The sequence below is a fragment of the Sus scrofa genome, chromosome 17 (assembly GCF_054392235.1).
Source record: "Sus scrofa isolate SSC_HxYL_T2T_F1_AM1 chromosome 17, Sscrofa_HxYL_maternal_Yorkshire_Landrace_v2.0, whole genome shotgun sequence".
Lineage (NCBI taxonomy): Eukaryota > Metazoa > Chordata > Mammalia > Artiodactyla > Suidae > Sus > Sus scrofa.
Window position 1 is genome coordinate 47,911,388 of NC_139399.1, and position 16,039 is coordinate 47,927,426.

Here is a 16,039-nt window from a genome sequence, read left to right on the forward strand (position 1 = left end):
ACTACTGCTAAGTATTAGAGGAAAGGCTTCTACCCAAATCCTTTTCCTTCAATTTCATAGCTTTCTTCACTTTCCAAATAGATTTATAATGGCTATATTGATGAATACTAATTAGTGCCCAACTAATCACTGTCTACATCAAAAGACCAAAGAAGCATGGAAGAGAGATTTCAAAAAATTATCTTCTTGGAAGTTCCCACATGGCACAGCAGGTTAAGGATCTGGCATCGCTGCAGCTGTGGCGTGGGCCACAACTGTGGCACAACTTCAGTCTCTAGCCCAGGAACTTCCACATGCCATGGCTGCAGCAAAAAAAAAAAACAAAAACAAAAACCCAAGAAACCAAAAAAAAAACCCCCCAAACCCAAATCATCTTCCTGGAGTTCCCTGGTGCCTCAGTAGGTTAAGGATATGGCAATTCCTGGGCCCAGGAACTTTCGCATGCCAGGCATGTAGAAAAAAAAGAAAAGATCTTTTCAGTTCTTCCTAGTCTTAAGAAATTCTTCTAGTAGTTTGAGATTAGTGAAAAATCAAGATTAATGAAGTAATAAGGAGAGGAAAAACAAACGATATATAGACAGGAGTTAAAAAAAAAATACCAACGAAGCGGAGGGAGGAGTTCCTGCTGTGGCTCCATGAGGATGCAGGTTTGATCCCTGGCCTCTCTCAGTGAGTTAAGGATCTGGCATTGCCATGAGCTGTAGAGTAGCTCACAGATGCGGCTCAAATCCTGCTTTGCTGTGGCTCTGGCATAGGCTGGCAGCTACAGCTCTGATTGGACCCCTAGCCTGGGGACTTCCATATGCCATGGGTGCAGCCCTAAAGAGACGAAAAAAGACAAAAACAAAACAAAACAAAAACAAAGAAGTGGAGGGGGAAAAAATAAATTCCTACATGATACTAAACTTAAACACGATTTTTTTTTTATTTTTAGGGCCACATCTGTGGCATACGAAAGTTCCCATGCTAGGGCTCAAATCAGAGCTGTGGCTGCCCGCCTATGCCACAGAGCCACAGCAACGTAGGATCTGAGTTGAGTCTGTGACCTACACCACAGCTCATGGCAATTCGGATCCTTAGCCCACTGACAGGAGCCAGAGACTGAATCCACATCCTCATGGATACTAGTCAGATTCACTACTGCTGAGCCACAATGGGAACTCCAAATGTGCAATTTATGTGTATTAGGCAGAAGCTTTTGGCCTCTTTATTCTAAATACTACGAATGAAAATTGTTTAATTTTTTAAATAGAAATTTGAAAAATTTTAAATGATGGGATTAATGCTTTCTTAGCTCCGATAACAAAAACATAAGCAAAAGAAAAAAAATACATAAACTGGCTATCATTAAAATTAAAAATTTCTGCTTTTCAGGAAAGTGAAAAAACAACCCACAGAAAGGGAGAAAAGTTTTACCAATCATATACTGGATAAGAGAGTGTATCTAAAATATGTAAAGAACTCCTGGAGTGGAGTTCTTTATATATTGGGGTGGAGTCGGTATGGAGAAACTAAAATCTTGGAGTTCCCGTCGTGGCACAGTGGTTAACGAATCCGACTAGGAACCATGAGGTTTCGGGTTCGGTCCCTGCCCTTGCTCAGTGGGTTAACGATCCGGCGTTGCCGTGAGCTGTGGTGTAGGTTGCAGACACGGCTCGGATCCTGCGTTGCTGTGGCTCTGGCGTAGGCCAGTGGCTACAGCTCTGATTCAACCCCTAGCCTGGGAACCTCCATATGCCGCGGGAGCGGCCCAAGAAATAGCAACAACAACAACAACAACAAAGACAAAAAAGACAAAAAAAAAAAAAAAAGAAACTAAAATCTTTATACACTAATGATAGGAATGTTAAATGGTGCAGCCACTTTGGATAAGTTTGACAGTTCCCCCAAAGCATAAAGAGAGTTACCATATGACCCAGCAATTCCACTGTTAGCCAAATACTCAAGAAAAACGAAAACATATGTCCACACAAAAACTTATTCATGAATGTTCACCACAGCATTGTTCTTAACAGTCAAAAGGTGAAAACCACCCAAGTTCATCCACTGATAAATGAATAAACTAAGTAGTATATCCATGCAATGGAATATTACTAAGCCGTTAAGAAGAAATGAAGTGCTAATACATACAATTTGGACAAACCCTGAAAATATTATTCTAATAAAATAATCCATTATGAAAGGACTGCATATATGATTCCATTTACATGAAATGTCCAGAACATGAAAATCAATAGAGAAGGAGAGTAGATTACCAGTTGCTTAGGGCTAGGAAGAAGATAAGAGAGTAGGGAAGCAAACATTTCTTGTTCCCTCAAGAAATTTAGGTATGTTCCAAAACTGGCAGTAGTGATGACTGCACATATCTACAAATATACTAAAGACTACTGAATTGTTTACTTATGAGTCAACAGCATAGTGTGGGAACTATGTCTCAATAGAGCTATTATTTTATAAAATGATAGGATTATTAGCCTTGCCCTAACTCACTTCTTCACAGGTAGGAACTTTGTTTGCAGAAGCCTGGAGAGCCTCCCACAGCGCAGAATCATGACTCCATGCTAAACTCTCCAAAATCTGTTCTTCGATGCTGTTTAGGTGTTTCACCATGTCCCTGGATAGCCCTTCCTCTGAGCGGATAACCACCTCAATAACCTGGAGAAGAGAAAACTGAGAAAGTAATGTGGTCTCAAGCAGTCAGTTCTACACTAGGCTTGCAGATATGGCTAGCTCTAGTCTTACGGATAACACAGAACCAAGAATATCTTAGAACCATAATTCTATGATTTATTAATATATTTTAACTTATAAAGAAGCTTTTGAGGTCTTTAAAAACTTTCACATACATTTCTGGTTTTCATGTTTTATTTATACATGGAAAACTGAGGCAATGATAGGTGAAACTGGTTGATATCCCAACAGTGGTAGAAGTCAGGTTCCCAATCCAGTGCAATTTTGAATTCACTGCCCATTCTCAGACTACTATTCCAACTTTAGGCATATTCAGGTATAAAAATTCAACTCATCAACTAACTTTTCTAAAATTAATAGTTTGAAAGTAACATAGATGACAAAATATTAACTAAATCATGCCAAAAATGTAATAATAGCATCAGTTTTAAATTCAGACCTTAGGGAGTTCCTGTTGTGGCATAGCAGAAACAAATTCGACTAGGAACAATGAGGTTGTGGGTATGATTCCTGGCCTTGCTCAGTGAGTTAAGGATCCGGCGTTGCCATGAGCTGTGGTGTAGGTCGCAGATGCGGCTCGGATCTGGCATTTCTGTGGCTGTGGCTGTGGCTGTGGCCGACAGCTATAGCTCTGATTTGACCCCTAGCTTGGGAACCTGCATATGCCACATATGCAGCCCTAAAAAGCAAAAAAAAAAAAAAAAAAAAAAAAAAATCAGATCTTAGGTAACATTAAATATTACTAGAGATATAACCTCTGTGTTTATAAGAAAAATGTTCTAGCAGAAAAACATTTGCCCATGGCATGCAAAAAGTTCCTGGCCAGGGTTCAAACCCATGCCACAGCAAGCAGAGCCATGGCAGTGACAATGTGGGATCCTTAACCCACTGTGCCACAAGGGAACTCCCAGGCCTTTTCGTTCTCCTGGGAGAAAGAGCTTTTTTGTTCTTCAAGATTATGATTTACATTCATCAAATGGAAAACTAAAAGTTAACTATTTAGTGTCTGGACAAATGTGCAAGTCAGTGATAGAAAAACTCAAGCTGTGAGATTGGCTTAATTTACTGATGCCCTCTCTACTTATCTCTTTTGTCCTTGATCCCACCTCAAAAGGAATATATTTTCAGAATACTTCTTGAAATATTCTCCAGACATCACTACAGTTCACTTCTTCAGCTCTAAGATAAACAGGGTGTTTATGTCAGGCACATCATAATAGAACTCTGCTCTCATCTCACCTTATAAAAATAAAACGGTCGCAGATTAAGAACTTCAATAATCCAGGGGAAAGTACGAGGTGAGCTATAGGCAAAGAGCACAATTTCCAAACAACAGGCCATCAAGGAATGATGAAATATATCCTGCTCTAAAAGAACCTTGGGGAAGAGAAAGGCCACAGTTCAATAAATTTCTCAGCAATTTTAGCCTCTATCATTATAGAAAGAGGACTACAGAAACAAGATAATATAACTTATATAAGTTAAACATTATAAGGTTTTTTTTTGTTTGTTTGTTTTTGTCTTTTGTCCTTTTAGGGCCACACCTGAGGCAGATGGAGGTTCCCAGGCTAGGGGTCTAATCAGAGCTGTAGCTGCTGGCCTACACCAGAGCCACAGCAATGCCAGATCCGAGCTGCATCTGTGACCTACACCACAGCTCCCGGCAAAGCTGGATCCTTAACCCACTGAGCGAAGCCAGGGATCAAACCCGCAACCTCATGGTTCCTAGTCAGATTCGTTTCTGCTGCACCACAATGGAAACTCCATTATAACTTATATAACTATAAAATATAATAGATTATCAGAGATAAAAATCAGAGTTCTTAAACTGGTAAAGAATTTTCTTATAAGATATAATATTGCTCAGTGATAGATCTTAAATTTAGATGAGGCATAGACAACAACCTATTTTGAAATTGGAGCAAACATAAAATAATTAATATTCCCATCAAGAGAAAAGTATAAGAATTGGATCCTTTATTTAAATGAGTTTTATGTCAACTATTTTGCCAACATGAGGGCAAAATTTATTAATCAAAACACTAAAATCAAAGGTATTACTATATCACAGCTAAGACTTTTTAGGAGTTCAGAGAAAGAAATATATTACTAATGAGATAAAGTCCTATTTCATCAGTGAGTTTAACATTTAACATAAGTTGTCAGTTTTATAAATTGGTTTGTTGCCAACCTGTCAAATACCATTTCAAATCAACAAAAAGAAACAGAAAATAGCTTGGATAAAACAAGGAGTTATCTGTAATTACAAACTGTATATGAAACTGAAAGTGGATGAAAAGATGACAAATTACTCAGCAAAAAGTAGGATGGTCAAATGTAAGGGCCTAAAGAGAGACACTTAATAGAATTTGCTCCATGCAATCTGGGGAAATACAGCAACAGGCAGAATGGAAAATACAGCACAGGCAGAATGGAAAGCAAAGGTTAAGCAGGGGCTGACATGGACGGATTATTTAAAGGTTTATAATACTTAGAACTTCTCTGGTCCCCACCTAGAATCCACTCTAACAAGTCAGATGATAAGGCTCTAATCTATCCCAAACAAGGATCCGGAGAATTATTCTCTATAGAAACTGAACTAGTATCAGAGCCTGAGAACACTAGGTATAAAAGAGACTGTGGTTTTTGGTGAAAATCCACCAACTGAATTGTGAGGTCAAGTTTCCCTTCCTTGTTCTGCTCACCAACAGCCAGGCAAGAGATTAGTGGATACTTCTCTAGAGAAACTGAAATATTCCAGACAAGCCTTAAAGACACCAAAAGTCCAGTGTGTCTATACTACATGATCACCTTGAGGCTACTGGACTTGTACTGCCACTCTTTGAACAAAGCTGTTTTGTCAACATAAGGGTTAATTAATGTCTCATTTTTAACGCCTCATTCAAAAGGCAGACATTTGAAAAAAGTCTCCAATTAAAAGGTAAATGTGTAATTCAACATTTGAGGAAAGACTCCAAGTGGAAAACAAAAAGATCAAAACAGGAGTTCCCGTCGTGGCGCAGTGGTTAACGAATCCGACTAAGAACCATGAGGTTGCGGGTTCGGTCCCTGCCCTTGCTCAGTGGGTTAAGGATCCAGAGTTGCCGTGAGCTGTGGTGTAGGTTGCAGACGTGGCTCGGATCCCGCGTTGCTGTGGCTCTGGCGTAGGCCAGTGGCTACAGCTCCGATTCGACCCCTAGCCTGGGAACCTCCATATGCCGCGGGAGCGGCCCAAGAAATAGCAACAATAACAACAACAACAAAAAGACAAAAGACAAAAAAAAAAAAAAAAAAAAAAGATCAAAACAAATGGAATAGAAATTCAGAGGCAAACACAGGCAACAGAAGAAAACCTCAAAGTAATCTAAGTTGACATCAAAGAATAAGAAAGAGATCTTAGAAATGAAAATATAGTTAAAAAGTTCTTGGGAGTTCCCGTCGTGGCGCAGTGGTTAACGAATCCGACTAGGAACCATGAGGTTGCGGGTTCGGTCCCTGCCCTTGCTCAGTGGGTTAAGGATCCGGCGTTGCCATGAGCTGTGGTATAGGTTGCAGACGTGGCTCGGATCCCGCGTTGCTGTGGCTCTGGCGTAGGCCAGTGGCTACAGCTCCGATTCGACCCCTAGCCTGGGAACCTTCATATGCCGCGGGAGCGGCCCAAGAAATAGCAACAACAACAACAACAAAAGACAAAAAGACAAAAAAAAAAAAATGTAAATATAGCTAAAATAAAAAGTTCTTGGGAGTTCCCGTTGTGGCACAGTGGTTAACGAATCCAACTAGGAACCATGAGGTTTCGGGTTTGATCCCTGGCCTTGCTCGATGGGTTAATGATCCGGCATTGCCGTGAGCTATGGTGTAGGTTGCAGACGAGGCTCGGATCCTGCGTTGCTCTGGCTCTGGCATAGGCCGGCGGCTACAGCTCCGATTCGACCCCTAGCCTGGGAACCTCCATATGCCGCAGGAGCGGCCCAAGAAAAGGCAAAAAGACAAAAAAATAAATAAATAAATAAAAATAAAATAAAAAGTTCTTTAGAACTGGTTAATGAAAAGTTGAGTAAATATCCTTAGAAGTAGAACAAAAGACAAAGAAATGGAAAATAAGAGGAGAAAATAAGAGGGTAATCCAGAAGATCCTTTATCTAAATAATAAAAGCTCCAGAAAAAAACAAATCAGTGGGCAATACATTATCTAAGAAGTAATTCAATAGGAGTTCCTGTCATGGCTCTGTGGAAATGAATCTGAGTAGTATCCATGAGGACGCAGGTTCGATCCCTGGCCTCTCTCAGTGGGTTAAGGACCTGGCATTGCCCTGAGCTGTGGTGTGGGTCACAGATGTGGCTTGGATCTGGCATTGCTGTGGCTATGGAGCAGGCTGGCAGCTACAGCTCCAATTCGACCCCTAGTCTGGGAACCTCCATATGCCATGAGTGCAGCCCTAAAAAGACAAGAAAGAAAGAAAGAAGGAAGGAAGGAAAGAAGGAAAGAAAGAAAGAAGGAAGGGAGGGAGGGAGGGAAGAAGGAAGGAAGGAAGGAAGGAAGGAAGGAAGGAAGGAAGGAAGGAGGAAAGGAAGAAAGGAAGAAAGGAAGAAAGGAAGAGAGAGAGAGAAAGAAAGAGAAAGAAAGAAACAGACCAAGAACTACAGGACATATTTCTGGACTAAAAGAGCAATTCTGTATGAATGCCCAACACATGAATGAAAAGATCCACAATTAAGGCACTTTATTATAAATTTCAGAACATTAGTGATAAAAGGAAGACACTATGATCCCAGAAAGTAAAAACAGATCACATACCAATACTAAGAATTAGAATGCTACTGGGTTTCTAATTAGCAATACTGAAACCTAGAAGATAATGGAGCAAAGCCTGCAAAATCACACAAGAAAATGATTGTCAATCTAGAATTTAATACCCAGACAACTATTAACCAAGTGTGAGTCTAAAATAAGATATGTAATATTTGTAAAAAGAGACTTAAAAGAAGGTAAGCTTTCGGAATTCCCGTCGTGGCACAGTGGTTAACGAATCCGACTAGGAACCATGAGGTTGCGGGTTTGGTCCCTGCCTTTGCTCAGTGGGTTAAGGATCCGGCGTTGCCGTGAGCTGTGGTGTAGGTTGCAGACTTGGCTCGGATCCCGCGTTGCTGTGGCTCTGGCGTAGGCCAGTGGCTGCAGCTCCGATTCGACCCCTAGCCTGGGTACCTCCATATGCCGTGCAAGCGGCCCAAAGAAATAGCAAAAAGACAAAAAAAAAAAAAAAAAGAAGGTAAGCTTTCAATACTTTACTTGCACTTATAAAATGTCTACACCAGTGGATTATAAAGTCTTATATGTATAGAGTAACACCTAGAGTAACCACTAAAAAAAAAAATTTGTTGGTACAACACTGTAAATCAACTATACTTTTATTTAAAAAAAGACTAAAAACAAAAAAACAAAAAAATTTATATAGGAGTTCCCTTGTGGCACAGCAGGATGACGATGAGGCATTGTCACTGCAGCAGCTTGGGTTGCTGCAGTGGCACAGGTTTGATCCCTGGCCCAGGAACAATTCCTGGCCTGGGAACTTGCATATATGAAACAGACATAGCCAAGAAGAAATTTATACAAAGATATATAGTCTAAAAATGTTCAAAGTAACCCACAGGAAAGTAGGAAAAAGAAAACAGAAAAACAAAAGACAAAAACCAGAAAACAAATGCAAAAATGTCACACTTAGGCCCTAACATACCAATAACTAAATGTAAGCCATCTAATTTCACCTATTAAAAGGAAAAGTCTGGGAGTTCCCTCATGGCACAGTGGAAACGAATCCGACTAGGAACAATGAGGTTGTGGGTTCAATCCCTGGCCTCACTCAGTGGGTTAAGGATCTGGCATTGCCATGAGGTATGCTATAGGTTGCAGACACAGCTCAGATCTGATGTTGCTGTGGCTGTGACATAGGCTGGCAGCTGCACCTCTGATTCGACTCGTAGTCTGGGAACCTCCATATGCTGAAGGTTTGGCCCTAAAAAGCAAAAATAAATAGATAAATAATTAAAAGGAAAGTCTGACATAGTAGATTAAAAAAAAAAAAAAAATGGAGTTCCTGTCATGGCGCTGCGGTAACAAATCTGACTAGTATCCATAAGGATGCAGATTCGATCCCTGGCCTCACTTAGTAGGTTAAGGATCTGGCATCGCCATGAGCTGTGGTGTAAGTCACAGACATGGCTCATATTTTGTGTTGCTGTGGCTGTGGTGCAGGCTGGCAACTGTAGGTATAATCTGACCCCTAGCCTGGGAACTCCCATATGCCATGGGTGTGGCCCTAAAAAATAAAAACAAACAAAATTCTTGGTGTGTCTTCTTTTGGAAGCACCTGTTCTACGAGCCTGAGAAAAGGCCAGGCTACAGCACCGTATGGTTCAGTCCTACCAAAAAACCCCTAAAAAATTTTAACTATTCAACTATATACTGCCTATAAGAAACTTACTTTAGGAGTTCCCGTAGTCACTCAGTGGAAACGAATCTGACTAGCATCCATGAGGATGCAGATTAGCTCCCTGGCATCGCTCAGTGGGTTAAGGATCTGGCATTGCCACAAGCTGTGGTGTAGGTAGCAGACATGGCTCGGATCCCACATTGCTGTGGCTGTGGCACAGGCCGGCAGCTATAGTTCCAATTTGACCCCTAGCCTAGGAACCTCCATACGCCACAGGTGCAGCCCTGAAAAAAAAAGACAAAAAAAAAAAAAAAAAAAAAAAAAAAAAAAAGAAACTTACGTTGAAGGTAATGATACAGGTTACAGGTAGAATGAAAGTAAAACAATAAAAAAAGAGGAGTTCCCTGGTGGCCTAGCAGGATAAGGATCAGGTGTTGTCACTGCTGTGGCATGGGTTTGGTCCCTGGCCCAGGGAACTTCTACAAGCCACAGGCGCAGGCAAAAAAAAAAAAAAAAAAAAAAAAAAAAAGGAAAAAGATATACAAGCACACCTTGAAGATACTGTGTGTTTGGTTCCAGACCACTGCAATAAAGTGAATATGGCAATAAAGCAAATAGCACAATGAAGTGAGTCACACCAATTTGGGGGGGCTTCTCAATGCATATAAACATTATTTTGGAGTTCCTAACTGTGGTGCAGTGGGTTAATGACTGGCTTAGCTCTGCAGAGGTGCCAGTTCAACTCCTGGCCCAGAACAGTGGGTTAAGGATCTGGTGTTGCTACAGCTGTGGCAGAGGTCACAGCTGTGGCTGGGATTTGATCCCTGACCTAGGAACTTCCACAGGCTGAGAGGGCGGTCGAAAATGAAAAAAAAAAAAAAAAGGAATAAAAACAGTTACGTTTACACTATACTGTAGTCTATTAGTGTGCAACAGCATTACGTCTAAAAAAATACCTTAATTAAAAAATACTTTAGTGGGTTCTCATTGTGGCGCAGCAGAAATGAATCTGACTAGGAACCATGAGGTTGCAGGTTTGATCCCCAGCCTCACTCAGTGGGTTAAGGATCTGGCTTTGCCGTGAGCTGTGGTGTAGGTCACAGACAAGGCTTGGATCTGGCGTTGCTGTGGCTGTGGCGTAGGCTGGCAGTTGTAGTTCTGATTCAGTCCTTAGCCTGGGAACCTCCATGTGCCATGGGTGTGGCCCTAAAAGGCAAAAAACAAAAAACTTTAGGAGTACCCACTGTGGCACAATGGGTTAAGAACCCCACTTCAGTGGTTTGGGTTACAGTGGAGGTGTAGGTTTGATCCCTGGCCCAGCACAGTGGGTTAAAGATCTGGCATTGCCACAGCTGTGGTGCAGTTTGTAGCAGTAGCTCAGATTCAGTCTCTGGCCCCAGAACTTCCATGTGCCACAAGTACAGTCAAAAAAATTAAAAAAAACCATTTTATCACTAAAAAATGTTAAACATCATATGAGGCTTCAGTGAGTTGTAATCTTTTTTTTTTTTTTTTGTCTTTTTGCTGTTTCTTGGGCCGCTCCCGCGGCATATGGAGGTTCCCAGGCTAGGGGTCAAATCGGAGCTGTAGCCGCCAGCCTACGCCAGAGCCACAGCAACGCGGGATCCAAGCCGAGTCTGCAACCTACACCACAGCTCACGGCAACGCCAGATCGTTAACCCACTGAGCAAGGGCAGGGATCGAACCCACAACCTCATGGCTCCTAGTCGGATTCGTTAACCACTGCGCCATGACAGGAACTCCCAGTGAGTTGTAATCTTTTTGCAATAAATTCCTAGCCTGGGAACTTTCATATGCTGTGGGTGTGGCCCTAAAAAGCCAAATAAAGAAGAAAAAAAAGTTTATGATATTGCAAGAATTAGCAAAACATGATACAGAGAAAAAGTGAGATAATGCTATTAAAAAATGGCACCAGTAGCTTTGCTTGACGCAAGGTTGCCACAAACCTTTAACTTATAAAAAATTTGTCATCTGCATAGTGAAATAAAGTCAAGAACAATAAAACCAGGTATGCCTGTATCATATAAGCATTACCCAAAAGAAAGTAGGAGTGGCTAATATGTAAACATCAGCCAGATGACTTCAGAACAGACAATAACCAGATTCAAAGAGGGACATTCTGTCATGATAAAATGATTAATTCACCAAGGGGACAGTAATCTTAATGCCTATGCATCAAACAACAGAGCTTCAAAATAGATAAATTAAAAAGATATGATAGAACTGAAAGGAGAAAGAGATAAATCCACAATTTTATTTGGAGACTTCAATACCCTTCTCTCTTCTTAACAACTGATAGAACTAGACCAAAAATTAGCAAGGACATAGAATTCAACACCACCATTAGCCAACAGGACAGAAATGATATTTACAAGAACACTCCACCCAAACAACAGGAGAATATACATTCTTTTCAAGTGCCTGGAATATTTATGAAGATAACCCATATCCTGAGTCACAGAATAAATCCCAACAAATGTAAAAGAAATGAACTCATAAAAAGTGTATTATAAAACTACAGATATGGGGAGTTCTCGTCGAGGCACAGTGGTTAACGAATCCGACTAGGAACCATGAGGTTGCGGGTTCGGTCCCTGCCCTTGCTCAGTGGGTTAACGATCCGGCGTTGCCGTGACCTGTGGTGTATGTTGCAGACGCGGCTCGGATCCCGCGTTGCTGTGGTTCTGGCATAGGCTGGCAGCTACAGCTCCGATTCAACCCCTAGCCTGGGAACCTCCATATGCTGCGGGAGTGGCCCAAGAAATGGCAAAAAGACAAAAAAAAAAAAATAATAATAATAATAAAAAAACCCTACAGATATGGAAAACAAATTAGTGGCTAAAGAGAGTGACTGTCATTTAAGAAGGGGTAGCATGAAGGAGATCTTTGTGGTAACGGAACAGTTCTCTACCTTGATTTTGTGGTAGTTACCTAATCTACACCTGATACAATGGTAAAGAGGGAGATACATGCTTTGTTCCAATGTCCATTTCCTGGTTTTGCTATTATACTATGTAAAATGTTACCACTGGGGCAACTGGATACTTGGGATCCCTCTGTACTACCTTTGCAACTTTCTGTGAATCTATAATTATTTCAAAATAAAAAGTTGAAAATGTACTTCTTTCTCAGGAAGTTATGGGAGCATATGATCTATCAAACATCAGTAAATCACAGAAAAGAAAGACAGAATCCAGGAAAAATGAGGAACCAACATATAAGCAAATTGCCAAGGTGCAAAGACAAATTTTATTGCAACAGTTGTGCAGCAGCCCCAAACATCAATCTGTCCCTACTGGAACTGAATGTCAGAAGGCTCCATGGAGTTCCCGTCGTGGCGCAGTGGTGAACGAATCTGACTAGGGACCATGAGGTTGCGGGTTCAGTCCCTGCCCTTGCTCAGTGGGTTAACGATCTGGTGTTGCCGTGAGCTGTGGTGTAGGTTGCAGACTCGGCTCGGATCCCACATTGCTGTGGCTCTGGCATAGGCCGGAGGCTACAGCTCCAATTTGACCCCTAGCCTGGGAACCATATGCTGCGGGAGCGGCCCAAGAAACAGCAAAAAGACAAAAAAAAAAAAAAAAAAAAAAAAAAAAAAAAAAAAAGAAGAAGAAGGCTCCAAAAGTGAGATGGGAGATAAGGAGGAGGAAACAGAGATCATATGATAAGTTTGACTTTTTTTAAAAAATTCCTTTAGGTACAGTGATCAGAGTTGATCAAACATCCCAAAATGAAGTAATTAAAGAAAAAAACTGCCAACAAATTATTACATAAAAATCCCTGAGAGGTATGCCCACATATCTTAATTATCAGCTGGCTTAACAGTTGGGTGATTTCATTATTAGCTAGATAGGGATAAAGGACAAAAAAAGGGCCCAAACGTAAAGTATAATGATGGTGTACCAAGGACAAATTTCATGTATTTCACACTTTTGCCTAGAGGCAGCTAGCACTAGATGTGCCAAAGACAAGTAAACACGTCATCTTGGCTAAGTTTGCCATTAACTGATGACCCCCACAATGAACTGCAGAGACTCTCAATATACTGCTTCCAGGCTTAGGATCTGTGGACCTTGCCAGTGGCTGGGAGAGTTAATTTACTTACTGACATATCCATTCCATGAAGTCTTCGTGTTTCTTGAACCATTATGGTCTCTAATATTTTATAATACAAAATTTCTGCAAGCTTTAGTCTGTTTACAGCAAAGTCTATGGGGGGAAATAAAGGGAAAACATGTGCTAATGAAATGCAGCTATTAACTAAAAAACAAAACCTATATAAACTTAAATCTGATGTATTTAAAATGGGAGGGAAAAAACTTGAATTTCTATTTTTGGGGGGACAATTTACCTACTTTCAATGATGTATCAACTTCAGTTTTGTCTACTTACCTATGTGAGATCCTGGCTGTTCATCTGTTGATTGAGTATAGTGTTGGCAGAAAGCCTCTCCTATTCCTTTCACTATTTTCATAATGTTTTCCATAGGATTACGCATACACGACCTATAAAATACAAAAGGAACCTAATTACCAGGAAAAAAAATTGAGACTACCAACATTTCTTTTTCGTTTTTTTAAGGGTTGCAGGTGTGGCACATGGAAGTTTTCAGGTTAGGGGTTGAATCAGCTACGGCTGCCAGCCTACACCACAGACACAGCAACGCCAGAGTCAAGCCACATCTTCAACCTACACCACAGCTCGTGGCAAAGCCAGTCTTAATCCACTGAGCAGAGCCAGAGATTGAACCTGCATCCTCATAGATACTTGCTGAGTTTGTTTCTGCTGAGCCACAGTGGGAACTCCCAAGATTACCAACATTTCTTCTTTCAAGAATTAAGTTTAGTCTTTAATTACCAAAGTCCATATGCTCAGTTGTAAACCTAGATATATAAACACAGCATATTTCAAACCAGCCTATATCCTTTAAATAAAATCATTTTGCATATTGTTTCGGAATTTCACATTAGGGGAGTTAATGTCCTCTAAATCATGCTTCTATTTATATGAAATTCTAGGAAAGGCAAAACTCTAAGGTCAGAAAACATACCAGTGGTTTCCAAAGGCTGGGGATGGTGTAGGAACTGACAACAAAGGGGCATAAATTTGGGGGGACTATACTATGTCTTGATCATGGTGGTAATGGTTATACATCTGTATGCATTTGTCAAATGTGATACGATTGTACAGTAAAAAGGATGACTTGTATATAAATTATATTTCAATAAGCCTTTTTTAAGAAAAACAGAACAATGATATGGCAGTGTTTATGTATATATTGTGCAACTGTATGTAGTTGTTACCAAAGCCAAAAGAATAACAAATTTAAAAAAACAGAAAACTAAAAAGGAGGATATTTGACAAGAAGCAATTAACCTTGTTACTTTTATATTAACTCTTGTTAGTTTTCTGTTATTCAAACACAGAATACAGGTCTTAATTCAGAAATGACAAACAATCCAAGACTATGAGAAAGGATATGATTTGCCCAAAGCCAAACAACTAGTGTAGGGTTCAGGACTCCCAATCCCATGCTCAAAAGACCAGCATCACATGCAGAAAGGTAGGTAGCATACATGACAAAAACACTTCATTTTGTTATCAAATTCCTCTGATGTAAAGCTGTGCCTCTTGAGTTATATTTTTGTTCAACTAGGTTGTCTTTTTTATTATGTGGTTGAAAATTTTTAAGTGTATATCATTGTGAGCTATGTGCACAACATTGTACATTACTGTACACCTCTAGAACTTTTCATCTTTTTTTTTTTTTTTTTTTTGTCTTTTTGCCTTTTCTAGGGCTGCTCCTGCGGCATATGGAGGTTCCCAGGCTAGGGGCTGAATCAGAGCTGTAGCCACCAGCCTATGCCAGAGCCACAGCAACCATGGGATCCGAGCCGCGTCTGCAACCTACACCACAGCTCACGGCAACGCCGGATCATTAACCCACTGAGCAAGGGCAGGGACCGAACCCGAAACCTCATGGTTCCTAGTTGGATTCGTTAAGCACTGCGCCACGACGGGAACTCCAGAACTTTTCATCTTGTATAAACAAAACTCTATACTTGTTTCCCCCTCCCCTGACTCTGGCAACTACCACACTACTTTCTGTTTCTATCAGTCTTACTACTTTAGATATCTCATACAAGAAGAATCATGCAATATTTTTTGTGATTGGTTTATTTTACTTAGCACTATGTTGTCAAGGTTCGTCTACGTTGCACTATGACAGTATTTCCTTCTTTTTAAGGCTGAGTACTATTCTGTTGTACATACTACACTTTCTTCATTCATTCATCAATGGACATTTAGTTTGTTTTTACATCTTGGCTCTTGTGAGTAAAGCTGCAAAGAACTTGGGAGTTTGAGTATCTCTTTGAGATCCTGTTTTCAACTCTTTGGAATATATGCCCAGAAGCAGGATTGCGAGGTCATAAAAATTCTATTTTTAATTATTTGAGAAATCTCTATACTGTTTTCCAAATCAGCTCTACCATTATACAATCCCACCAAAAGAGCGACAATTCTGAATCTCCACACACTCACCAACACTTGTTATTTTCTGGGTTTTTTCTAATGAGTATGAGGAGATATTCCGCCATGATTTTAATTTGCATTTACCTGATGATTAGTGATGTTGAAAATTTTTTCATATGCTTGTTGGCCATTTGTGTGTCTTCTTTGGAGAAATGTCTCTTCAAGTGTTTTGCCTTTTTTAAAAATCAGGTGACTTTAATATATATATTGTAAGAGTTTTTAATATACTCTGGCTATTAACTCCTTCTTTGATACATGGTTTGCAATTATTTTCTCCTATTCCAACAGGTGGCTTTTTCATCCTATTATTTCTCTAGCTGTTCAGAGGTATTTAAGTATGATAGAGTCCCATTTGTCTATTT

At 40.3% G+C, this 16,039-nt stretch overlaps 1 protein-coding gene across 49 annotated transcripts in view; it reads right to left on the bottom strand.

Annotated features, from left to right (window-relative positions):
• The window catches only part of RBL1 (RB transcriptional corepressor like 1), a 77,904-nt gene that overhangs the window by 33,640 nt on the left and 28,225 nt on the right, over positions 1-16,039 (bottom strand). For 33 of the 49 annotated variants that reach the window (XR_014832259.1, XM_085003815.1, XM_085003811.1 and 30 more), the window contains 4 exons: positions 13,536-13,648; positions 13,249-13,352; positions 3,931-4,068; positions 2,491-2,655 (listed from right to left, as the gene is read on the bottom strand). Coding sequence is in view for 48 of the 49 variants with exons in the window: in XM_085003796.1 (XP_084859922.1) it covers positions 2,491-2,655; positions 3,931-4,068; positions 13,249-13,352; positions 13,536-13,648 (520 nt within the window). In the remaining variant the exon portion in view is untranslated. Of the gene's footprint in view, positions 1-2,490; positions 2,671-3,930; positions 4,069-13,248; positions 13,353-13,535; positions 13,649-16,039 lie in introns of all 49 variants that reach the window. The other 16 variants (XM_085003801.1, XM_085003791.1, XM_085003787.1 and 13 more) reach the window with 1 other exon arrangement.